At 43.9% G+C, this 26,800-nt stretch overlaps 1 protein-coding gene across 2 annotated transcripts in view; it reads left to right on the forward strand.

Annotated features, from left to right (window-relative positions):
• The window catches only part of LOC122555251 (suppressor of tumorigenicity 14 protein homolog), a 143,029-nt gene that overhangs the window by 55,307 nt on the left and 60,922 nt on the right, over positions 1-26,800 (forward strand). For both annotated transcript variants that reach the window (XM_043701044.1, XM_043701043.1), the window contains exon 10: positions 22,150-22,253. In XM_043701044.1, the coding sequence (XP_043556979.1) occupies positions 22,150-22,253 (104 nt within the window). The remainder of the gene's footprint in view (positions 1-22,149; positions 22,254-26,800) is intronic.

The following is a 26,800-nucleotide window of genomic DNA, read 5'->3' on the forward strand; positions in this document are numbered from 1 at the left end:
AGATATGAAATATGCTACTGTGCCAATTCAGTGATTGGTTATAAATTCTACATTAACAAAATTTATTTACTGCAAAACCTCATCTTGGCAGAATGATGTCAGTACTTTATTAATTGTTGTTACACAGATTAAAAATATGGGGAACATTATTTTCATAGAGATTTTGGAACTTCTTTAAAAAGTGCAACATACCACAAAAATATTTGTCCAAACTGTTAAAATCAAACTTTCTTTTACCCAAATGTGGGTAAAACGATCTCGTCACTACCAGGGATGTTTTCAATAGTTAAGGACACTTGCTGTTTAAATTTATATGTTGAATTTCGTGACTTGGAGAGGGTGCCAATGGGACATTGCAAAGAATCAAATGCTTTCAGGGGATTGGATAAGAGATCTGCTTCAGAGAAATTGGTAGAACAATCAAAAGGAGCCGTGTCTAGTTCTCATTGATTTTTATACATATATACACATTCCATTTTTGTAAGTGATTTTTAAAAACTTTCTCCAAGAAAAATTGATTGATACAATGATTCAAGTATTAACTTTTGCTGCAGATGGATGAGATTCAGAGCCATTCCTGGCTAATGGGATAAATGTCTTTGGTTGCAACATGAAGGAGTTCAATCTAAAATTAGCTTTTCTACTCATTGCTACATTTTTGAAATTCATTTCTGAGTTTTGAACATCATTGGCTAGGCCAGCATTAATTGCCCATTCCTAATTACTCTTGAGCTAATGCCTTGAACCTTTGTAGTCCATATATATGGCACACCGCCAGCACTGTTAGAGAGGAGCGTCCAGGATTTTGACCCAGCAACAATGAAAGAATGGTAATTCCATGTTGGAATAGTGTGTGATTTGTATAGAAACCTGCATGTTATCACATTCCCAATCAATTTCTCCCAGTTGGAAAAGTTTCAGGTTTCGAAGGTGCTGATGAAGGAACCTTGGTAAGTGGAAGTTGTACACTGCTGCCACTATGCATTGGTGTTGGAGGGAGGGAATATTTATTCTAGAGATTTGAATTCTGACAAATGTCCTGAATGATATTGAGTACCTTGAGAGTTTTAGACGTTGCACTCATTCAGGCAAGTTGACAGTATTCCATTATACTTCCGACTTGTGCCTTAAGATGGTGGACTGGCTTTGAAAAGGTAACTCAGCAAATGAGTTAACCACCACAGAATTTACACCTTTCAGCCATCTTTTGTAGCAACAGTATAAGTATACTGGATCAGTTAAGATTCAGGTTTGTGGTAACTACCAGGATGTTGATGGGGCGGAATTCAGCATGAACCGTGTCATTGCATATCAAGGAGTAATTAAATTCTCTCTTGCTGAAGGTGGTCATTACCTGGTACATGCGTTGTGCGACTGTTATTTGCCACTTATCTGTCTAAGCTTGAATGTTATCTAGATCTTGCTGCATGTAGATGCAGACTGTAAAAATAAATGCTGTTATACCCATGGTGTACCTAATTCTGAGGAAGGGTCTCTCAACCCAAAATGTTAACTCTGATTTCTCTCCACAGATGCTCTCAGACCTGTTGAGCTTTTCCAGCAATTTCTTTTTTGTGCCAGTCGTGTACTGGCTGTCTTACCTTAGTCATGTGGTTTCTGCCTGTACCATAAGTGCCTTTTGTGCAGACTATGCAGCCATTATACATACATCATTTGTAACGTTTTGGAGTCATATGTGGAAATGTGTGGATTTTCAGAGCTGCAACAAGCCAGCTACTGAAATAAGAAGCAAGGAAGAAGTGAAAAAAATAAAGTCTGTGACTCTGTATTACTGGATGAGTCAAAATGGCTAGGCATTTTCCACTCCCTACTGCGATGGAAATGTAAGGAGGAATGAGCCAGAATGGGAAGTTTTCTATTCTGTGGCAAAGTATGAATTAATACCAGAATGAATTAAACAAATTAATCATATAAGATTTGATGTTCTGCTATCAATGCTGGAGCAAAAGTGTACAACCTACATTGCAGCCTGGATCTCACTGAGGATCAGACAAGCTGGGCAGAAGAGGTTCTGTGGGCTTTCAAGATACATTTTGAACCCTATTTTGTATTATTTGTCAGCAGCATTTATTCAATATCTGAGTAAAAGGGGAGAGGGAGACAATGCATCTAACTAATTCCTGAGTGGCTAGATAACTGAAAAATAGTCTCATGAGAGAGAGAATTGTTTTAGGCATGAAAGATCCTGTCATGAGAGCATGTTTGATGAGGATGGAGAAACTTTTTTCTCAAGAAAGCTATTGACATATGCACAAGCTCTGATGTTACCCATCATCAGCTAGAGCATATTAATGGGAGAATGGATGGAGCAACTGGAATGCAGAGTACTGGGTTAATTTTAAGTTTCTTGGTAGTGTAGATGAGCAGAAGCATCTCGGTATCCAAATACGTCGATCCCTGAAAGTTGCCACCCAGGCTGATAGGTTTGTTAAGAAGGCAGACGGTGTGTTAGCTTTTATCAGTAGAGGGATTGAGTTTCGGAACCATGAGGTCATGCTGTAGCTGTACAAAACTGGTGAGGTTGCACTTGGAGTATTGCATACAGTTCTGGTCACTGCATATTAGGAAGTATGTGGAAGCTTTGGAAGGGGTTCAGAGGACATTTACTAGAATGTTGCCTGGTATGGAGGGAAGGTCTTACGAGGAAAGGCTGAGGGACTTAAGGCTGTTTTCGTTAGAGAAAAGGTTGAGAGGTGACTTAATTGAGACATTTAAGATTATCAAGGGTTAGATAGAGTGGTCAGTGAGAATCTTTTTCCTTGGAATAGTGATGGCTAGCACAAGGGGACATAGTTTTAAATTGAGGAGTGACAGATAAAGGACAGATGTCAGAGGTAGTTTCTTTACTCAGAGAGTAGTAGGGATGTGGATCGGCCTGCCTGAAACAGTAGTAGACTCCTCAACTTTAAGGGCTTTTAAATGATCATTGGATAGACATATGGATGAAAATGGAATAGTGTAGGTTAGATGGGTTTCAGATTGGTTTCACAGGTCGGCACAACATCGAGGGCCGAAGGGCCTATACTGAGCTGTAATGTTCTATGTTCTCAATGTGGCTTTGAATTATGCTGAGAACATTGCAGGCTGAATGGGAGCAACAGATTAGAAAAAGAAAACATTTGCAGAAAAGCCAGGAAAGATTCTAGTATGGGGAAAGCAATCCTCTATCTCAGATAAACGAAAGTATTAGAAAGAAGCAAAACAAGCCTACAAAAATGGTGGCTGAGGAGATTTCAGCAAATGATTCACTTCACAGCATTCAGCAGGTTGACATCATCTGATCCAAAGGTGATACATAGTTTGTGACTGTCAAAATGATATCTGTAGAAAGAGAAGGTAGGTGAATATGAATTGTCAGACATATGCTTTGTGTAACATCATGAGTTTTGCATGCCTGTATAATTTCACAAAGGACTGTATTATGTAAATGAAGTCCTCAAAAGTGAGGTTCAGGCTTTATAATAAAAAGATTCTCATGACAAGAAAACAGCTGAAGCTAAGAGCCCAATCCAATGTAAAGAACAAAGATCTTCAGTTCCAGAGGTAGACATTAAACAAAATCCACACATCTCAGCTGAAGCAAGACTGAAGCTTGGATTAGTAATCCTAACTCCACTGTCACATTGTCTCCCTCAGACATGTATTGATTAAAATGCTCACAAGCAAAGCAAGTAGCTAAGTACTATTTATCTATCTGAGCCTAGTGATAATCAATTTGTGTTAATGCCCTAGGTGTAACTGAAACTGATTTGCTTGCTGAGTAAGAGTAGCTCCAAGTTCTACCTTGCTGACATCATGCTGCAAGATGTCTTCGTCATTGATATCATAGTACCTCAGCACTGACACTGCTATTCCTAGTTGATTCTAGTGAAAACAACTTCTTGGTCAGGGCCATAATACATGTGAACAGCGTACATCCTTTGTAGTGAGCTTGTAGATAGGTTCACACTGATGACAAATCAGGAAATAATCAACAGATCCAACAAATTATTGCACTGTTTCCTGATGTATTGCTACAGCTCTTGCCTTGTCAGGATCTAGGTGAATTCCTTTCACTATCACTTCATGACCAACTTGACTTCAGACTTGCTCAATTAAATCTTTTCCTGTTCATCTCAGGTTGATCCAGTGAGCTCTGTCTAGCAATTGTACCAGATTCTGATCATTGTCTGGGGTATTTCACAGATAGAGATGAAGTGATAGCTCAAGATAGCATCTTGTCCAAAGAGACTAGTCATTATACTAAGGAGTTTAGAAAAGAAAACCACTGAAGAATTAAAGCTAATCTGATGAAGACAGGAGTGTCATCTTCAGGCCAAACATGAGCAATGAGATTAAGGACCAATAAACCAGAGTAGTGCTTGTGAGGAATACTAAGCTAAGCAAGTTAAAAAATTGCTTATGATGCATGATTTTCCAGACAGATCATGAATGAATTTTTCAGAACTGTTCACTCCCATAGGAACTGATTATCTTGTCACCGTTGAGTACTATCCTGACTACTGGGAGTTACAGCAGTGATGTCAATGACTGCCTGTGAGATTGTAGAAAATCTGAAAGTGGCAAAGGTCTTCAGTTTAGGAGTAAAGAATGTAGGCATTTAACTCTGTGGTAACTAACAAATTCAAGTATTGGTGCAAAGGATACCTTTCTGTGGTCAGGGCTTGAAGTCTGTTGCTGGGTTACAGTAAAGCAATTTTTTCCCTAGAGTCTTGAGATTGCTTGACGCCCTCACATGCAGTAAGGACCATTTCCTACATTGCAAGGAACAGGAAATGATCTTCTCAAGTTTTTGGCATGTGACTCATTTTGACACACAAATCTTTCCTTCAACTCGCTTAGTTAAACAGTATGTTTTAAAAAGGGAACTCATCTCTGGGGGTAAACACAGTAGCAAACTGTTCAGCACTTCTATCCATTTAGAGCAGATATTTTCATTAAAAGTCTCAAAACTACAGAGCTAGTCCAGAAGCCCTTCAAATACTGTACATTCAATTTCATAAATTCTCCAGATTGTGGACGTGTCACAGTCATGTAGGGTGAAGAGGTAATTGTTTATTTCAAAATCAAGTGTGACTGTAGTTATCTGCAAGTTTCCTTGATATAGTTTAAAGTTGTTTTGAACAGAACCTGTATATTGAAAAACTGACCTAAAAACCTGCAGCGCATTGTTTCTAAATCTACTTTTCTGTTTCATGTGGTTGATTGCAGATTCTGCCAAAGTCCCTTATCAGTCTGTTGACTCATAAGGATTAGAAATTCAATACTTCAAGGGGTTTTTATAACCTTTTGTAGATTTCCTAAATGGAATTAATTTTATTTGAAAGCTGTAATTTGACCAATGCACTGTAACTTGGAATGCAGTATTGGTCTCAGGTACTTAATACCTTAAGAGATCATTTTGGAGATCATGAACCAATATTAGTTTTAATTCCACAACTGTTTTTCACAGGTATTTTATTCAATATTTAAGAAGGTTATTACTTTAGGCAGTTTGACACATTAACTGCTGCAAAGGTAATTACGCAAATAGCCTGAAGTCCATCCAGTACTATTCTGCTGTAAGTCCAATGAGAAAGTGGTGCAACAGCCAAAATTAGATAAGGACATGAATGCACTGGGTCCCGTGCTACTTTAATTCCATGCATTCCAAGCAGAGGCCTCCCAGGTATTTCCTTGGCCCTGACCTGTGAATTAGACAACAGACCTAAAGAAATGAATGCCTGGCAACTGGCAGTAATGGAGTTCACTTCAGGGTCTAACTCTAGTATTCATATTAGATTGATGAGCTACAAATCAAAGGCTTCTGAGCTGAGGGTCTGAAGGATTTAGAAGTTTCCTTTATTGGGGAGCACCTGAGATACGCCCCCAGACTTGTGGGTACACATCTAGATTGGGAGAAACCTGCTCCCATATTCAGAAGTAGTGCATAGAACATTACAGCGCAGTACAGGCCCTTCGGCCCTCAATGTTGCACTGACTTGTGAAACCAGTCTGAAGCCCATCTAACCTATACTATTCCATTTTCGTCCAAATGTTTATGCAATGACCATTTAAATGCCCTTAAAGTTGGCGGGTCTACTACTGTTGCAGGCAGGGCGTTCCATGCTCCTACTACTCTCTGAGTAAAGAAACTACCTCTGACATCTGTCCTATATCTATCATCCCTCAATTTAAAGCTATGTCCCCTCATACTCACTATCACTATCCGTGGAAAAAGGCTCTCCCTGTCCACCCTATCTAGCCCTCTGATTATCTTATATATTTCAATTAAGTCACCCTCTCAATCTTCTTCTCTCTAACGAAAACAGCCTCAAGTCCCTCAGCCTTTCCTCATAAGACCTTCCCTCCATACCAGGCAACATCCTAGCAAATATCCTTTGAACCCTTTCTTACACTTTCACATCCTTCCTATAATAGAACATAGAACATAGAACAATACAGCACAGAACAGGCCCTTCGACCCACCATGTTGTGCCGAACATTTGTCCTAGCTTAAGCACCCATCCATGTACCTATCCAATTGCCGCTTAAAGGTCACCAAAGATTCTGACTCTACCACTCCCACAGGCAGCGCATTCCATGCCCACACCACTCTCTGGGTAAAGAACCCACCCCTGACATCTCCCCAAACCCTTCCACCCTTCAGACCAGAATTGCACACAGTACTCCAAATGTGGCCTTACCAAGGTCCTGTACAGCTGCAACATCACTTCACGACTCTTGAATCCCTCTGCTAATGAACGCTAATACACCATAGGCCTTCTTACAAGCTCTATCCACCTGAGTGGCAACTTTCAAAGATCTATGAACATAGACCCCAAGATCCCTCTGCTACCGTTAACCCTGTATTCCGCATTCTTATTTGTTCTTCCAAAATGGACAACCTCACTTGGCAGGGTTGAACTCCATCTGCCACTCCTCAGCCCAGTTCTGCATCATATCTAAGTCTCTTTGCAGCCGACAAGAGCCCTCCTCACTATCCACAACTCCACCAATCTTCGTATCATCTGCAAATTTACTGACCCCCCTTCTTCGACTCCCTCATCCAAGTCATTAATAAAAATTACGAACAGCAGAGGACCCAGAACTGATCCCTGCGGAACTCCACTTGTAACTGGGCTCCAGGCTGAATATTTACCATCTACCACCACTCTCTGACTTCGACCGGTTAGCCAGTTTTCTATCCAATTGGCCAAATTTCCCTCTATCCCATGCCTCCTGACTTTCCGCATAAGCCTACCATAATGCGGTGACCAGAACTGTATGCAATACTCCAAGTGCGGCCGCATCACATTGAGCTGCAATATGACCTCATGGCTCTGAAACTCAATTCCTCTGAGGTGGGGAAAATCATCAGTCTTGGAGTCAGAATTGGGATTCAACGACAGAGTTGATTGTACTAAGAAACGGGAGCTCAGGAGGGAGAGAGATGTCCGCCAGGAAGGCTGTCAGCTGTGAGCCTTCTCTCACCCTCGGAGCACTTGTCATAATATTTTATACATTTCAGGGTATAATGGTCCAAATGTCGAGTCTTTATTTGTACAGCATGACTTGTTTACAGAAAACATTACAGTGTCATTGTCAGTTTCAGCAACTACGCGGAAGTCCACTACTGCAATAATTTGTCATGATCGTTCTTCCTGAAATGGAAGATTGCTTTTCGTTACTGCAAATCTGAAGTATTAACACTTAACTACCTGAGACTGCTTGTATATAACATTTCTAATGAAGGTGGTGGCTGGACTCAGACACTTCAGCATGCAGTAGACATTACTGATGTGTATTCTCTCGCCCACCCGCCTTAAACTAATCATCAATGTTCTGTGTCTATTGTGCTGGTATCCTGTTGGCCTCAGGCAGTATCTGTGTTTGTTTCGCTGTACTTCTCCATGTAATGGCTCAGCGGCCATCTTGAGTGCTAAGTGACAAACTTATGGCTCAGTGGCCATCTTGTGTCTGTGTGCCCTGTGTTAGCATTCCCCATGTCAACTCCCACTTCATTCCCCTCTTTGAAGTCAAGGAGGTGACTTCGGTGATCTCCCGCAGACCACCAAACTCACATATAGAGGTAGGCCTTTTCTTAGGTCTCCCCATCCCGAGGGGTGTCAAGGAGTGAGAGTTTCATTAGGGGCTCTTCTGTGGTGACACTGGCTGTTGGCACCGCCTGTGTCAGTAGCACCTTCTAGCAAAGCTTTAAACACCTGAGGCCTATGCAGAATACCAGTATGAGTGAAATAAAGATAACAATCCTGTGTGACAATAGGGTCCCCAGGATTTGCCTTTCAGCCATTCTCGCCAGCTATCTCTTCCTATGGCCCCTTGTCTGAAGTCATCCAGCTGGTCCCGAATGTTTTTGATCACCTGTGTAATATTGTAAGGATTGTCAATGACATGGGTTATACACTTGTCACCAAAGATTGTACATACTCCCCCTTGTTGGGCTAACTGATAATCCACTGTGTAACATGTCTGCTGTGCGTAAAGCCTGACTTCAGCCAATTCACCATTGATTGCTTCAAGAGCCTTTGACGTATTGTTCCCTAAGATTGTCAATCCACACACAATGTAGTTTCGGTTTTTAGCGCTGACGACCCCTCTGCCCCGTCCAAAGATAGAGATCCCAAAAACCCATAACCCAGTGATGATCCCAGAATGTTGGGGGTCTGCTAACCAATGCAGAATTCCCGGCTAATGGGGTGAGTCAGCATCCTTCTCCGAACATGTCCCCCGCTGGGGCATGGTACACTGAGGGGTCCTATCATTCCAACTCCAAAAAAGTTCAGGAGGTTTGGTGTGTCGGTAGCGTAAATCGCGTTAAATAAGAAAATGAATCCCTTTGCTGCCTGATAGCATACAGTATCCTGTTCCTGGGCCTGTTTGTCCACCCATCTTGCCTCTGACTCCCTGTTTGTTCCCACCAGCTGGTAGGTATCCAATGGGTATGTCCATGTGGCAGAGCTGACGTGAGTGCCATTCACTGTCCACATATAAATTGCCTTCCCACGGTCACGTTCCAGCATGCCTGCTCGCTACAGGTGCAGGTAAGTTGTCCCTGGGTACTATGCTGGTGAGTATATTATGTCTGCACACATGAACTGTTTCCAGGTACCAGGGCATAAACACATCCCAACCCTGGCCTGTGAAACAGAATGGGTAATCAGCAATGTTTAAATAGGTCTTTCCCTCCCCCGTGAGGTGCCCGACCTCATGGGCCAGTGGGCTTGACCAATTGCACACAATTGGGAGTCCCCTTTTGTATTTCCCTAGCTGTCCCTTATATGGCACGCCCGAGGTATCTATTATGTATAAGTCACGAGGGGTTCACACAGGGGTGGCCACAAATAAGGATTCGACCGATCGTGCCAGTGGCTAACAGACAGTTTGGTTCCCAGGTAAATTTAGGTGGGTTTTATAAAAGAGGTTATCCTCAAATCCTGACAGGCTTCCGGCCATTGCAATATTTAGAAACAGTAGTATATACTCAAGTATATTAAGCTTAAATGAGGTTAATAGTCAGTGTCCCTTTTTTTTACAATGGTACCCAGAAATCTGCAACAGTAAGTGATTTCTGTGTCTTGTCAGCAGTTTTATCCGTGCCTCTGGGTGGTTTGCTTGGTTGTGGTATCGGTGCTCTCCCCTTGGTCACTCCTTGCTCGTAATTCCTGTCTGTGCCTGGGGGATGGTCAGTAATATTACTTTGTTCATAGGAGTCCTTATATGGTTTGAGTTGGGTTTGGTGCTTCCATGTGCCTTTTCCCCTTATGTCTATACAGGCACAGGTGTCACCACTGATTGTAACTTCGTACGGCCCATTTTATTTTGGGGTAAAGCCTGGTTTGTCAGGCAGGGTTCATATGAGGATGCGGCTTCCAGCTGCTGGGACCTCAGGGAAAGTTTTGAGTTCACCTGCCTTGTCCTTTTGCTTTGTCTCTCAGTTACCAATTTATGTATCCCTTTTAGTTGGGTGGTTAATACCAGAACATATCTCCAGAGTTTGTCTTTTAGAGGACCTACATTGCACCCCCCTGTTATAATGGTCTCTGGTAATTGCATTGCTTGCCCAGTCATTAATTCATATGGTATTAGTCCGGTTGCCTGATTCGTGGTGGCTCTTAATTTCATTAATATGGCTGGCAGCACTTCGGTCCATGTCCTTCCTATGTCTGTATGGCCTTAGCTAAAACATTTTAAGGATTCTGTTCATTCTTCCTACTATCCCTGAGCTCTGGGTGTGATAGGGGATATGAAAGTTTTGTCTTATCCCTAGTAGCTGGGATACTGTTTTCATAACTTTGCCTGTGAAATGTGCCCCTTGATCGGAGTTGATCCGTAGGGGTTCCCCCCAACTCAGGATTACTTCCTCTGCGAGAATCCTGGCTACAGTGGTAGTGGTACACGTTTTGGTGGGGAATGCCTCTACCCATTGGGTGAACCGGTCTATGATGAGCAGGCAGTACGTTTTCCACGGGAAGGTGGCAGTGGCCCTGTGAAATCCATTTGGAGGTGTTCCCAGGATCTCTTTGGCTTTGGTTGGTATCATATCCTAACTTTGGTATCATACTGGTGCTGCCACCTTGTCCGCTTGCTTCCAGACACCGTCCTCCCCTTTGTGTGCTCTCTGCTTTTTCCATCTCTCTCTCTCTCTTTTCCTGCGGGATATCTTCCTGCAGCAGCTGTATGTGGATAGCATCTGCCGCTAGTTCTATTATTGCTATTGGAACCTCATCAATGGTTTCCTGCTCTAAGGCTCACTGGGCTGCTCGGTCTGCGGCTGGTTCCTTTAAGTTTCAGCCAGCCTGGACTATCTTTTCCTGGCTCCTTTTGGTGCCCTGTTGATTTTTATTACTGCAGCCTCATTTGGCTGTTCACTGGCGCTCAGCAGTGTTTGGATTCTTAACTGGTGTTTGATGGGGGCTCCCCCAGTGGTGGTGAACCCTCTTCTCCCCCGTGCAACCACATAGTCATGTACAACTCCGAAGGCATCTTGGCTATCTGTAGAAATGTTCACAATTCCCCCCTTGACAGCTCAAATGCTTTGGTTAGCACTACTATCTCTGCTACTTGTGCAGACTGACTTCCGTCAATCCTTCCTGATATAACGGTCTCTAGTTTATTGTTTACCACTGCCCATCCTTTCCGGGGCGACCCCGCTATATATTTCCGTGACCCATCCATGAAGAGGGTCTCCTCGGCTGTGTCTAGGGGGCGTATCCTTTATCCTACCCCTATCTTCATCCCCATCAATAGCTCCGCAATTGTGCGGTTCCCCTGTGTCTGGAATTCCCTTGGCTGGGCTTTCTTCTGTATCCCTAACTATTACCACGGACTGACTTGGTGGGAGGAGAACTGCCTCCCATGTTCCCCTTCTCATATTGGAGACAGCCCTCAGCTTCCTTGTGTTTAACATTCCCACCAGGGTGTTTTTGGTGTGGAGGATGACATTCTATGTCATTACTGTGGGTTCGCTGACCCTCACGGTCCAAGCAGCACAGCCTAAGACCACTATGCATCTGGGCAGCCTGGGGGCTACCGGCCCTTCCATGATAGAATAATACAGGTCTTCTCCTGCCACTGTGGTCCTGTGTGACCACTGTGGAGTAAAATCCTTCCTCATTATTACAATGTATGTGGAATCTGGGATCTGGCAGCCCTAGCCTGGACGTGGGGCGGAGCGCGATATTAACTGAGTTTTTAGCACACTGTAAACCTCTCCCTGTTCTGGTCCCCAGGTCAAAGGTTCCAAGGCGGGCTTGCCCCCTTTGTTTAATTTTTGAATCAGTTCAGCCAATTTTGCGAACTCTGGTATAAAGCTCTGGCTATTGTTAAATAGCCCCAAGACCTTTCTGACTCCCCTTACAGTAACAGGATTATGGCATTTGCTGAATTGCCTTCTTTTGGTCGCTTGACATTTCCTTGAGTCCCTGGGATATAAAGTGTCCCAGGTATAGGACTTGTGCCTGTCCAGTTTGTGCTTTTGCGGGGCTGACCTTTAACCCTGCAGCTGCCAGCTCGTGCAACACGAGGTATAAAAGCTTCCTGGTGTCCTGATTCGGACTCCGAAGCAATCAGGATATCGTTCACATATTGTAGGGCAGTGCTCCCTTCTGGTAAATCTATTTTGCTGAGGATGTCGCTCATCACTTCGATGAAAATTAGTGGGACTGTTGTGGAATCCCTGTGACAGGCAAGTCCACATGTCGTCCCTGTCCCTTACTTTGAAGGTGAATTTATTCTGGGATCCGGAGTATAGTGGGATGGACCAGAATCCATTAGCTATGTCTAATTCTGTGAAGATTTTGTGCTCAGGGGGCAATCCATTTAGAATTGGGGAAGGTCTGCTACAGTGGGACCTTGTTTTGCACCATGGAGACAGTGGTGAGTCTGTAGCTCCCATCAGGTTTTATGATTGGCCATGTTGGGGAATTGGTTCTACTTGTGGTTTCCCTCAGGATTCCCTGTTTTACTAGTCTTTTAACTATCTCAGTGAATGCTTTCTCTGCTTCAGACTTGATTGGGTATTGCCGGTGGGGCTTATGCTCTGGTCCGGGCACCATTATAGGGTCCATCTCGACTAAACCTGTGTCTAGCTTTGTCTCTGCCCTTGCCTCGAAGAAAGATGGCTCTGAATTCTCCCTTTTCAAGGTTCTAGTCCCTACTGGTGGCTGCAGCTACTTTAATAGTCTCGAGATGACTTGTAAGTTTCCCAATCTCAGTCTTTCGACCGTCCTGATTTGGCCAGATCAATTTTCCTTTTGCACAGTCAATCAAGACTTCATATCCTTCATGAGATAGTTACCCATTATGCTGCCTTCATTATTTTGGCACACATAAAATCTCATAGGGATATATATGTTATTGATTTCCACGAGGGTAGTCTCGCTTAAGTAAGTGGGTGTCTTATCCCCGCCTACCCTGGTAAGGTGGATCATTTTATTTGAGTGGGGTAAGAGTAAGTTGGTGATAGATTCGGCCACTTCTGTGTCTACCAACATCTCACACTTTCTACCTCCAACTACTGCAGGCACATAAATTCTCCCATCAATCCTTACCCTTACGAATGGGAGCAGCTGGTTGTCAGCTCTGCAGACCGCGGTAGTCCTGCGGTTCCGCTGTGTTCTGGGTGTTGTTTGGGGGTCCCCCATGCTTTTCCTAGCACAATGCCTCTGTATGACCTGCTCGATTGCAGTGGCTGCAGTACTTCACGCTGTTCCTTATTCTATTACCTGCCTGTGGGGCCCTACAGTCTCCGGCAAAGTGTCCCTGTTGGCCACAGTTGTGGCAGGATAGTTTGGTTCTGCCGTTGCCTCCCTTCTCTGGGGGCTGCTCTGTCGGGTTTTGTTTTTATTGAGGGAGCTTTTTCCTCCTGCACCCCGCTAGCCCACTCTACCAGGTCGTCATACTTTTGGGACATTATCACTCCCATTTTCAGGATAGAGCTGAAAAGCCTGAATGAATATCCGGTCCACACGATCTGGGTTTGCTTGTCCTGAGCACTCCTGGTATACCCCAAATAATCGTTCCCCATACTCAGAGGCTCCTTCCCCTTTAAGCTGTTAAGTGGTCGTGATTTTGCTCCAGTTTATGGGAGCATTTCCCAATACCCACTGGATCTCTTTAAAGTCGGTGAAGTGGGCCTGCTGGGCATCCATCTCAGCTGTAAGGCAGCGGCATATGTCGACCGTCCTCCCCTATAGTCTCGGGCTGCTGTAATCTCGGGTCCGCCATCTATCTGTCTCTATTTGTCCGTTGGGCAGGCTGCCCAGACCAGCTGGTGTAAATGCCACAAGTACAATTGTTGCCCTACCCATATACTGTCTAGCTATATGCAGAACCTCGTGTTTGCACTTTGGGGCTGTAACTTGCCCAGGGAGGCCATGATCAGTTGCCTTTCTCTCAAGGTAAAGGGTTTATAGTTTGCTTTGGGCTGCAACTCTGTCACCCCTCTAGTGACTGATGTGAGATTATATTCTTGCACCTTCTGCTCTGCTGAGGGAGCAGTTGGTCCCTGCTGTACAGTTTCGTAGGATGGGAGAGAGTCAGTCTCCCTTTCCTCCTGTACTTTTTCTAGTCTTTGTTCTAGCTCCTTTATCCTATCCTCCAGCTCCTTAATTCATTCTTGGCCTTTTCTTTACCTGCTTGTTCAGTTAGGCCTGCTAATTGGTACACTAAAATTACCCCTATCTTTTTAGTTTTATTTCGCTTTTCTTTGTCAATCCAGTTCCATTGCTGTACTAATGTCTGGGATGGGTCCCAACCATCTTTCTTCATCTGTTCTGTCAGCTCTAGTCTGTCTGTCATGTATTTCTCAATAAAAGAACTTGCTGTATCCCCTTTAAAATCCTGATCTGCCGTCCCGCAGATTGTGTACCCCTGGATATAACTAACAGTAAAGTGTCCTTAACCAGTGGGACTTCTCTACCCTCAGCCACTAATACAGTCCCAACACTGTCCGTAAGGGCATAGCAGCCTTCTAGCAAGGTGTGCTCTCTACAGGTGGGACTTCGCTACCCTCCTGGCAAAAGTGAGGACTGCAGATGCTGGAAATCAGAGTTTAGATTAGAATGGTGCTGGAAAAGCACAGCCAGTCAGGCAGCATCTAAAGAGCAGGAAAATCGACGTTTCAAGCAAAAGCCCTTCATCAGGACTGGAGGCAGGGAGAGATAAATGGAAGAGGGGTGGAGCTGGGGAGAAGGTAGCCAAGGGTACAATAGGTGGATGGGGGTGGGGATGAAAGTGATAGGTCAGAGAGGGGGGTGGAGCGGATAGGTGGGAAGGGAGATTGCCAGGTAGGACAGGTCATTAGGATGGTGCTGAGCTGGAAAGTTGGAACTGGGGTAAGGTGGGAGGAGGGGAAATGAGGAAACTGGTGAAGTCCACATTGATGCCCTGGGGTTGAAGTGTTCCGAGACGGAAGATGAGGCGTTGGGTGGTGAGGGAATGGTGGTGGAGGAGGCCCAGGGCCTGCATGTCCTCAGCAGAGTGGGAGGGGGATTTGAAATGTTGGGCCACGGGGCAGTGGGGTTGATTGGTGTGGGTGGCCCGAAGATGTTCCGTAAAGTGCTGTGTGAGAAGGTGTCCAGTCTCCCCAATGTAGAGGAGGCCGCATTAGGAGAAACGGATACAATAAATGACATTGGTGGATGTGCAAGTAAAACTTTGATGGATGTGGAAGGCTCCTTGGGTGGGGCCTTGGATGGAGGTGAGGGAGGAGGTGCAGGCGCAGGTTTTACAGTTCCTGTGGTGGCAGGGGAAGGTGCCAGAACGGGAGGGTGGGTTGTTGGGGGGCGTGGACCTGACCAGGTGGTCACAGAGGGAACAGTCTTTGTGAAAAGCAGAAAGGGGTGGGGAGGGAAATATATCCCTGGTGGCGGGGTCCGTTTGGAGGTGGCGGAATTGTCAACGGATGATGCGGTTTATGCAAAGGTAGGTAGGGTGGAAAGTGAGGACCAGGGAGGTTCTGTCCTTGTTACGGTTGGAGGGGTAGGGTTTGAGGGTGGAGGTGCGGGAACTAGATGAGATGCGTTGGAGAGCATCTTCGACCACTTGGAAAGGGAAATTGCGGTCTTTACAGAAGGAGCCCATCTGGTGTGTTCTGTGGTGGAACTGGTCCTCCTGGGAGCAGATCCGGTGGAGGCAGAGGAATTGGGAATACAGGATAGCATTTTTGCAGGAAGTAGGGTGAGAAGAGGTGTAATCCAGGTAGCTGTGGGAGTTGGTGGGTTTGTAAAATATGTCAGTATCAAGTCGGTCATCATTAATGGAGATGGAGAGGTCTAGGAAGGGGAGGGAGGTGTCAGAGATGCTCCAGGTGAATTTAAGGTCGGTGTGGAATGTGTTGGTGAAGTTGATGAACTGCTCAACCTCCTCGCGGGAGCACGAGGTGGGGTGATGCTGTCATCAATCAACTTCTCTACCCTCCCAGCTACCATTACCTACCAGTCAGTACCTACCAGTCGGCTGGGAATGTTGGTTCAATTGAGTCTGTTCTCTACCGGGACTCCTCTACCTTCCCAGTCACCTCTGCTGTTCCAACATCGCCTGATAGGCCCAGAAACCTACCTCTAGCCTGGTGTGCTCTCTACCAGGGGGACCTTTTTACCCTCCTGGCCACTGCCACTATTCAAGCTCTGTTGTTCTGCTACAGACTGACAGGGTATCACGGTTACTCTCAGTATCCACGCTTCCCACCTCGGTAACATGCTGCTCCATTGGAGTTTGGCTCTTGGTTAGAGTTATCGGATCCTTTTCCTCACTACTTCAGTTTAAAACACAATAACAGACAGTACCCAACCTTTGACCAGGCTCTAGCTAGACACTGTGTTGCTCGCCCCTACAGAGTCCAACATTACCCGACTTTGCCACTTGTGCTTCACAACTCCTAGTGCCCTTGACACCTCAATTTCCACAAGGAGAAAGTGAGGACTGCAGATGTTGGAGATCAGAGCTGAAAAATGTGTTGCTGGAAAAGCGCATCAGGTCAGGCAGCATCCAAGGAGCAGGAGAATCGACGTTTCGGGCATAAGCCCTTCTTCAGGAATGAGGAGGGTGTGCCAAGCAGGCTAAGATAAAAGGTAGGGAGGAGGGACTTGGGAGAGGGGCGTTGGGAATGCGATAGGTAGAAGGAGGTTAAGGTGTGGGTGATAGGCCGGAGAGGGAGTGGGTCGGAGAGGTCGGGAAGAAGATTGCATGTCAAGAAGGCGGTGCTGAGTCCGAGGGTTGACTGAGATAAGGTGGGGGGAGGGGAAATGAGAAAGCTGGAGAAATCTGCATTTATCCCTTGTGGTTGGAGGGTTCCTAGGTGGAAGATGAAGTGCTCTTCCTCCAGGCGTCATGTTGCCATGGTCTGGCGATGGAGGAGGCCAAGGACCTGCATGTCCTTGGCGGAGTGGGAGGGAGAGTTAAAGTGTTCAGCCACGGGGCGGTTGGGTTGGTTGGTGCGGGTGTCCCAGAGGTGTTCTCTGAAACATTCCGCAAGTAGGCAGCCTGTCTTCCCAATGTAGAGGAGGCCACATCGGGTGCAGTGGGTGCAGTAAATGATGTGTGTGGAGTGCAGATGAATTTGTGACGGATATGGAAGGATCCCTTGGGGCCTTGGAGGGAAGTGAGGGGGGAGGTGTGGTGCAAGTTTCTGAACCCCGCCCCTCCAATCGCCACCAGGACAGTCCCCCACTGGTCCTCACCTACCACTCCACCAACCTCCAGATACATCGTATCATCCTTTGTCATTTCCGTCACCTCCAAACAGACCCCATCACCAAGGATATATTTCCCTCCCCTCCCCTATCTGCATTCTGGAAAGACCACTCCCTCCGCGACTCCCTCGTCAGGTCCACACCCCCCACTAACCCAACCTCCACTCCCGGGACCTTCCCCTGCAACTGCAAGAAATGCAAAACTTGCGCCCACACCTCCCCCCTCACTTCCCTCCACGCCTCCCCTCTCTGTAATGTTTACAGAAAACATTACAGAGTCTTTGTCAATTTCAGCAGCTACGTGGAAGTCCACTGCTGCAGTAATTGGTTGTGATCGTTCTTCCTGAGAAGGGCTTTTGCCCGAAACGTCGATTTCGAAGAATATGCAGTAGCCGTTCCTTAAATAAGCTCCACATTTCAATTATGCTTATCCCCTGCAGTTTCCTTCCTCATCCTATGCATCCTAAATCTTGCCTAATCATAATTGCCTTTCCACCATCTCTAATTCTTGCCCTGCGGTATATACCTATCCCTTTCCATTGCTAAAGAAACATAACCAAATTGCGGTCACTATCACCAAATTGCTCACCTACCTCCAGAACAAGCACTTGGCCGGGTTCATTACCCAGTACCAAATCCAATGTGGCCTCGCCCCTTGTTGGCCTGTCTACATATTGTGTCACGAAATCCTCCTGCATACATTGGACAAAAGCTGACCCATCTAATGTATTTGAACTATAGTATTTCCAGTCAATATTTGGAAAGTTAAAGTCCCTCATAACAACTATCCTGTGACGCTCCCGCCTATCCAGAATCATCTTTACTATCCTTTCATCTACATTTCTGGAACCATTCAGAGGCCTATAGAAAACTTCCAACAGGATGACCTCTCCTTTCCTGTTTCTAACCTCAGTCTGCCAGTATAATACTGTCCTTGACTAATAATGCAACACCTCCCCCTCTTTACCATTGTCTCTGTTCTTACTGAAACATCTAAATCCTGTAACCTGCAACAACCATTCCTCTCCCTGCTCTATCCATGCCTCCAAAATGGCCACAATATCGAAGTCCCAGGTACCAACCCATGCTGCAAGTTCACCCACCTTATTCCCGATGCTCCTGGTGTTGAAGTAGACACACTTCAAACTACTTTTATGCTTGTCGGTTCATTCTTATGACCTTGAAATCATATTTCTGACCTCACTGCTCTCAACCTCCTGGACACTGGAACTCCAATTTAGGTTCCCATCCCCCCGCTGAATAAGTTTAAACCCTCGTGAAGAGCATTAGCAAATTCTCCCCCCTCCCCCCCCCCCAGTGCACTCATTTGGAAGCAGAAGTTCCCACCAGGTGCACCCAGCGCACTTATACTGGGAAAATGCTTGCATATTATCTGACCGAGGAAAACCAGTTTTACTCAACCTCTCTAACATTCATTCTTGTATTTAATTCAAATTAGTGCAAATAAAAATTAGATTAGCAGTTACATTAGGATATCAATATTAAACATTTTCTATCTCTGGGGCCAGACTTGTAACAGCACCACCGTGTGCCCAAGTGAAATTGGTCCTTAGGCCATTGCACTATATCTCAACTTGACCTATTTACATTGAGCATGACCCCATAGGCAGCTTACATAATTGAAGGCATCAGCGTAACATCACCTGCCTCACTGGCAGCAGCACTGTACTAGATCTAGGAAGTGGATTTTAGAATGGTCTACAGTGTTGCTGGAAAGTGGTATGAAGTTTCCAATAGCAACTTCTGTTTAGTTAGGTGAACAGTCCTTAATTTTCTGATGAAATGAGGTTTGCCTTTACACTAAAACAAATTGGGAGAAAGCGAGGACTGCAGATGCTGGAGACCAGAGTTGAAAAATGTGATGCTGGAAAAACACAGCAGGCCAGGCAGGATCCGAGGAGCAGGAGAATCGATGTTTCGGGCATAAGCCCTTCTTCAGGAATTTTTCTGAATGAATCCTGAAGAAGGGCTTATGCCCAAAACGTCGATTCTCCTGCTCCTCGGATGCTACCTAGCCTGCTGTGTTTTTCCAGCATTACACTAAAACAAATTACTTGGAATTGAAGTCACTGGAAATGCTGAACAGTCTTGAGTCAGGAGCATGTCCAAGATGCCTAAAAAAAAGATGCTCTGAATTTAGCAGTGTGAACAATACTTGTACAGTTTGAGCACAGCCTGTTCCACTGTTAAATTGGTATATTTTGTGCTTGTTCACACTTGACAATAGAATTTTCTAGAATTGCATTGTGTAATGAATCAACTTCATAATAGACTGATCAGTCCAGTTTCAGAATTTACTTTTTTCATGTGCCATACCAGCAGAAATAAAAATTGGATTAAAAACATTCATATATAAAAACATCAAAAATAGTTGTATTTGTAAATAAGAACTAAGAGAATACAAATTATAGAAGGGCAATTGACAAAGCGTGCCTACACACAGTACATGTCTCTTCCTTGTGATACTTCATTCATTTCATTTCATAAAGGAAAATGCTGCCTTCACACTTTCAATGCAAATCAGAGAAATACAAGACTAACTATTTAATTTGACAGTTGCTGGATCTGTAGCATCATGACTCAGTTTCTTTTCTATTGGATAGTTTACCATTTTTGCCTTACTGATGACCTTCAACAGAATTTTACTTAGCTTATTTTAAGAATCCTTTTTAGATCCATCCCGAACAGGTAATCTATTCTACTTTAAATAGATCACAGTGGAACAATATGTCTGAATATTTTATGCAGTTTCAGCAAACTAAGCACAAAATGGCATTGAAATATTATAGGGATTTTGAGATGAGCACTAGGCTGATATACTTAGCAACATATGATGAAGAGATTGATAGAAAGCTTTTTTTAATTTTTGTGACAACAGGATTTAAATAATACTGATACATAGGAACAGTATCAGTGAAGAAAGAGGAACTTGCTTATGCAGTAATGGTACTGAACTAATCATTCCAGTAATGGTACTGAACTAATCATTCCAGTAATGGTACTGAACTAATCATTCCAAGGGGCTTGGACAAATGCTTTGGAGATGCGTTCAAATCCTAACATGACTGTTGGTGAAATTTAATTTCAATCAACAAATAAATATCGAAAAGAGCTTGTAAGGGGTAATTGTGATTGTTGGGTAAGGGACTAAGAGACCAGAGCAACCTTGTGATAGGGTCACAGAGCTGAACATCACTAATTATAAATGCAACAAAGTGAGCAGAATTAGAACAGACTAGAAGAATCACTGTAGAAGATACACTAGAGCAAGATTCTTTGTTCCCCAACATCATCTTATACAGATTGAATCCCAGAGAAATATCACTCCTATCTCAGATTTCTTTTAAAATCTTTGTTGAACTGAATTTTGACAGCTGCCTTATTTTAAGCTGTGGAGAAACTTTTATCATTCCTTTTTCAGAGCGCTGGCATGAAACTCTCACAATTCTGATGGCCTAAACTTTCTCAGTTCTAACAATTTGAAGATGTACCTCTAAGCTTTCTTTGCTTGGAAGCTCCAAAGACAAGGAGCCATTTCTGCCGGGGTGACAGGTTTCCCCTGAGTTGACTTGATTTTTCTGCTCATCGAATCTATTTTACACTCTGAACAGATCTCTAGGTCCTTCTGATCTAAAACATTTAACCTTCTGTTCGGCAATCAAAACTAACAAATTGCCTTATTCTGCCTGTCATAAATCCAACAGAACAACCATTTTTATTCATTAATATTACAAGGGCTGTCCCAGCCACTCAACTGCAATCACATGCTTTCCTGCAACTGATGGATTTAGGTCATGGCTCCAATTGACCTGACTATTTTAAAAAAAACTCACAGAACTGAGACACATCCATCTACCTTTTATCTTAAGTGTGTGTGTGTATTTTACACCCCTCACACTATGAGCTGTGCCACACTTTAAGAAAGATGTGAATGCATTAGCAAGAATGCAGAAAGTATTCACAAGAACAGTTCTAGGTATGACGATGTTCAGCTATGAAGACAGATTAGTAAAACTGGACAGTTACCCCTCGGAAAGGATAAAGTTAAGAAGAGATTTGATTAAAGTTTTCTAAATCATGAGAGATATGGACAGAATAGACAGTGAGAAACTGTTCCTATTCATAAATGAAGAAGGGGTAGCATGGTGGCTCACTGGTTAGCATTGCTGCCTCACAGCACCAGGGACCTGGATTCGATTCGACCTTCAGGTGACTGTATGGAGGTTGCAAATTTTCCCTGTGTCTGCATAAGTTTCCTCTGGGGGCTCCGGTTTCCTCCCATGTTCCAAAGATGTTCAGGTTAGGTGGATTGGCCGTGCTAAATTGCCCATAGTGTCCAGGGATATGTAGGCTGTGGATTAGCCATGGTAAAACGGGGGTTACAGGGATAGGGTTGGGGATGGGGGGGGATGCTGGGTGGGTGGGATGCTCTTCAGAGGGTTCGTGTAGACTGGATAGGCTGAATGGCCTGCTCCCACACTCCAGGGATTCTAATAAGATAACTCAGATTTAAAGTGATTTGCAAAAGGGGTAAATGTGACATGAGAAGGAACTTTGTCATACAGTGAGTATTTCAGGTATTTTAATGTATTACCTGGAAGTGTGGTGCAGGCAGTTTCAATTTAGGCATTGAAGAGAGCAGAAGGAGCTACTTACCAGCAGCAGAAATGTATCCAGCCACAATCTGTAATCTCATGGTTTTGGACTTTGCAACTTGAATATTAAAAGGGAAGTAATATCTGAAATCAGACCAATCCCACTGACATACATGTCTCATAGTAAGTATAGACCAATGGGACCTTTAGACTTGCATCACTTGAGTACATGTACTTTAATATTGAAATACAGACTGTGCACATTAATTCAATAATTTTGAATTAACTACTTTCTACAATTTCTGTTTCGTGCTTAGGTACCGAACCCAAAGCTGAGATTGCGGATCCAGTTTCCAACCCTGAGACTGGAAGGCTTACAGCCAAACTGTGAGAAAGACTGGATTTCTATTGATGGTAAACGGTATGGGAGCATAACAGTCAGTTCAACAATACATTTATTAAATCATTTGCTGAACATGCCTGTTCCAAGTCTGACCTAAGGCTGGATAATACATGCTCCTGCCAGTTGTGTTTTTGGTGTGGGGGCATGTAAAGTAGATGACATTTCGAGCCCACCACCTACCCATCTACCCTGAGCTCATCCCCTTAATGCAGACAGTGGGAAGGTGCTAAAATCAGCAGCCTAGTCACTGTATGTAAATAAATATTTAAATATCAATTGGACAGGAGTGGGCTGCCCATTTGATATTTTAAAGTTTGAAAAAGACAGGGAGGAAAGGTGGGAGTACTGTCTTTGGAGAGGGCCCTTTACACTTTGGGGTTGCCCCCTGAAAAGATCGTGCCACCCACATCCTTCCTGCATAGAGTCATAGAGTTATAGAGATGTACAGCATGGAAACAGACCCTTCAGTCCAACTGTCCATGCCGACCAGATATCCCAACCCAATCTAGTCCCACCTGCCAGCACCCGGCCCATATCCCTCCAAACCCTTCCTATTCATATACCCATCCAAATGCCTTTTAAATGGTCACCCCTCAGCCTCCTACGCTCCAGGGAAAACAGCCCCAGCCTGTTCAGCCTCTCCCTATAGCTCAAATCCTCCAACCCTGGCAACATCCTTGTAAATCTTACATGATCATAATTAAAAATCCACCGACTCAATCTCCTCCCTTAGGTGGGCAAATTCTCCCCTGCTCTATATGTCCCTGTCATTCCTAACGCTTGGAATTATGACTGCTGTACTGGTAGCACTGACTATCAAGTTCTGATGCTGCAGCTGCCAGTCAATCAGATAAGCTGGCAGCTCTAGCGGGTGGGCATTGCTCCCAGTCAAGTGAGGTATGAAAATCCATTCTCAACCAGTCAGTGCTGCATGTAATTTCTGCAGGGCAGCCTTTTCCTTTCCTGGTCAGTCTCTGACTGGCTTTTTAGTTGAGGAGGTGGGGATGGTGGTGGTGGGAGTCATCATCTCTGGTAAGTTGCTATAGTGTATCTTGTAAAAAGCATGCTCTGCAACCATATTGTCACAGTTTTGGAGTGAAGGTTTACCGTGATGAATGTGGACCTGTTTCATCCTGTATAGTGTTAAGGTTTTCATTGGTGACCACCCCTGCAACATAAATCAGAAGTGGGGATGTTTGCTGATGACTTTTTAAATTCATTTAGGCGATGTGGCCTTTGTGACTGGCCCAGAATTAATAGGCCATTTTTAATTACCTTTGAGAAGGTGATGGTGCGTTGCCCTAAAGTCATAGAGTCACATAGCACAGAAGAGTCCCTTAACCCACCGAGTCTGACATATGTTCACTAATCCTAATTTCCAGCATGTGGCCGAAAACGTTGATAATTATTACATTTCATGGACTTATCCAAGTACTTTTGAAGGATTCTGAGATTTTCTGCCTCTACTACCCTCCTAAGCAGTGCATTGGAGATTCCTACCACTGTTTGGATGAAGAATTTTATTTCCTCAAATCGCCTTTAAACCTCCTACCCTTCACCTTAAAATTATGCTCCCTTATTATTCACCCTTCAATTAAAGGGATAAAAACTGCTTCCTATCCACCTTGTCCAAGCCCCTTATAATCTTGTACACCTCAGTCAGGTCCTCCTTCAGTTTTCCCTGATCTCAAAATCACAACCCAACTTTATCTAGCTTCTCTTCATAGCTAAACTGCACCAATGCAGGCAGCATCCTGGTGAATTACCTCTGCACCCCATCCAATGTAATTACATCCTTCCTATAGTATGGCAACCAGAAATGCAAACAGTAGTCCAGCTGTGATCATTTTTTGTACAGCTCCAACATAATCTCCCTGCACAAATAATCTAGGCCACAACTGATAAAGGCAAATGGCCTATATGCCTTCTTAAACATTCTATTAGCGTGACCTTCATGGATCCATGGTCAAACACCCCAGGATCCTGCAGTTCCTCTGAGCTTCCAAAAGTGTCCTGCCATTCATTGAACTGCTGCAACCCATCTTGTGTAGATACAGTCACTGTGCAGTTTGAGAGAGTTCCAGGATTTGCAGTGAAAATGAAGAAACAGCATTATATTCCAAGTTAGGATGGTAAATAGCTTGGAGAAAAACTTGCAAATAATGGTGTTCCCATGTATCTTCTGTTCTTGACCATCTAGATGCTAGAGGTACTGAATTTAAATGGTGCCGTCAGAGGAACCTTGAGTGTTCTGTTCCATTTGAAACTCCTCAAATAAGAATTAATTAGTGCCTGCAAATTTAAATGACATTTAGAATCTTGGCATGGCCTGTTTATCCTTGTCTGCTCCATTCTGCATCCTATACCTGTGGAGCTTAGAGGGAGCATTGATCGTGAGTCAAAATTTAATTCCCTAGTTTCTTGTATTGACCAAAAGTTTGATGTGATGATAATCAAATTCTCCTTATATTCTGTGTAGCTGTGACCATCACAAAATACACTTGGAAATCTGGTCATTTTTTGTACACAATACTGCATGAAGGACAATCTTTTATTCATTCTTTGAAGTACTTCCTTGCACAATGAAGTGACCCTTTCATGTGCAATGCGTGTGACAGCATTTTTGCCACTGTACAATATTTGTGTAAAGATTTGTAGCTCAGGTGCTGGTTACCACAGTTGTGGGTATGTTTGCCGAGCTGGGAAACTGATTTGCAGACATGTCGTCCCCTGTCCTGGTAACATCCTCAGTTCTTTGGAGCCTCCTGTGAAGCGACTGTGTCTTCTGGAATTTATTTGATTTCGTTCCTGCTGCTTCCTGTTGCTCGCTGCAATGGTCATTATACTGGGTCTATCTAGGTCAACGTGTTTATTGATGGAGTCCATGCATGGCACTCATCCATGGATTCCACCAATAAACACAGTGACCTAGACCCAGTACACTGACCACTGCAATGAACAACCAGAAGCAGCAGGAACAAACCAAAATAAATTCCAGAGGACACAGTACAGCAGCACTTCACAGGAAGCTCCAAAACACTGAAGACATCACCTAGAAAGGGGACAACACATCTGCAAATCAAATTCCCAGTTCTGCGAACATACCAACAATGTACAATATGTCAGCTACCAATGTATTGAACCATCCATACAAGCTCTGCTTCCATTCTGCATTTGTGGGCATTCAACACTTTTCTGTCTGCTGACAATCTGAAGCAGCAATTATATCTCAACTCCTTCTCACTTGCTTTTGCAGGTCACCTTGCATGTCCCATTATTGTCTAGTAATTCCAGAAAAGCTTAATGGAATGTTGTGTTCTCTGGGAAAGTATTAGTTGCTTTGCTACACACCACTGCCTTTTCTAGGATCTGAGAGAGAAGGAAGGAATATTTGTTAGCACAGAGGGATGTTTTAAATTTAGGAGATAGCCTAGGTTCTGTAGAAACCAACCAGAAGCAAGTTAAATATTATTGAAACTCCATGCACAATAACATTCAGGATTTCATTGTGAGACCCTGATGTATGCCCCTCTACTGATTCATAAAAGCACAAAACACATACTGAAATTCAGGATAGAATAAAGCCGTAGAATGTTTACATCCAGCGTCAATGCTAATTCATATTACAACAATATGTGGAAATAATAATAATTCCTTGGCTGTATTTAATCTTTTTGCAGCATGGTGAGTTTTATTGGTTGTTTCATACTTTGTTCAGAGCCCTTGGCATGAAAACCATTGGTTTGTTCACTATCTTTGTTCATCCACTTCAATTACTAACTGTTAGGTGCATTACTCCATATTTATAAAGGCATGGGCCAGTGATAGATTCACCATGTAATAAATGTTATCCTCATCTGCTTAACACCATACCACCATGCACATCATGGACAGATTTGGAGCTACACAACAGTCACAATGTGTATTGAGACACAGGTATTTCAACTGATAAACATCATTCTCATTGACTACCTTGTAATATCATGTCAATTTTGATGCCATCAGTACAAGTGCACCAGTAATTGTTTTGCTGTATCTGAACAAACCAATGGGTTTCATGCTTTTGATAAAGTCCCACATAGGAGGTTAGTGAGCAAAATTAGGGCGCATGATATTGAGGGCAAAGTACTAACTTGGATTGAAAGTTGGTTGGCTGACAAGAAACAAAGAGTAGTAATAAACGGCAGGCAGTGACCAGTGGGGTACCGCAGGGATCAGTGATGGGACCGCAGCTTTTTACAATATATATTAAGATATAGAAGATGGTATTAATAATAATATTAGCAAATTTGCTGATGATACTAAGCTGGGTGGCAGGGTGAAATGTGAGGAGGATGTTAGGAGATTACAGGGTGACCTGGACAGGTTAGGTGAGTGGTCAGATGCATGGCAGATGCAGTTTAATGTGGATAAATGTATGGTTATCCACTTTGGTGGCAAGAACAGGAAGGCAGATTACTACCTAAATGGAATCCATTTAGGTAAAGGGGCAGTACAGAGAGATCTGGGTGTTCTTGTACACCAGTCAATGAAGGCAAGCATGCAGGCACAGCAGGTAGTGAAGA

This window comes from Chiloscyllium plagiosum, chromosome 12 (assembly GCF_004010195.1).
Source record: "Chiloscyllium plagiosum isolate BGI_BamShark_2017 chromosome 12, ASM401019v2, whole genome shotgun sequence".
NCBI lineage: Eukaryota > Metazoa > Chordata > Chondrichthyes > Orectolobiformes > Hemiscylliidae > Chiloscyllium > Chiloscyllium plagiosum.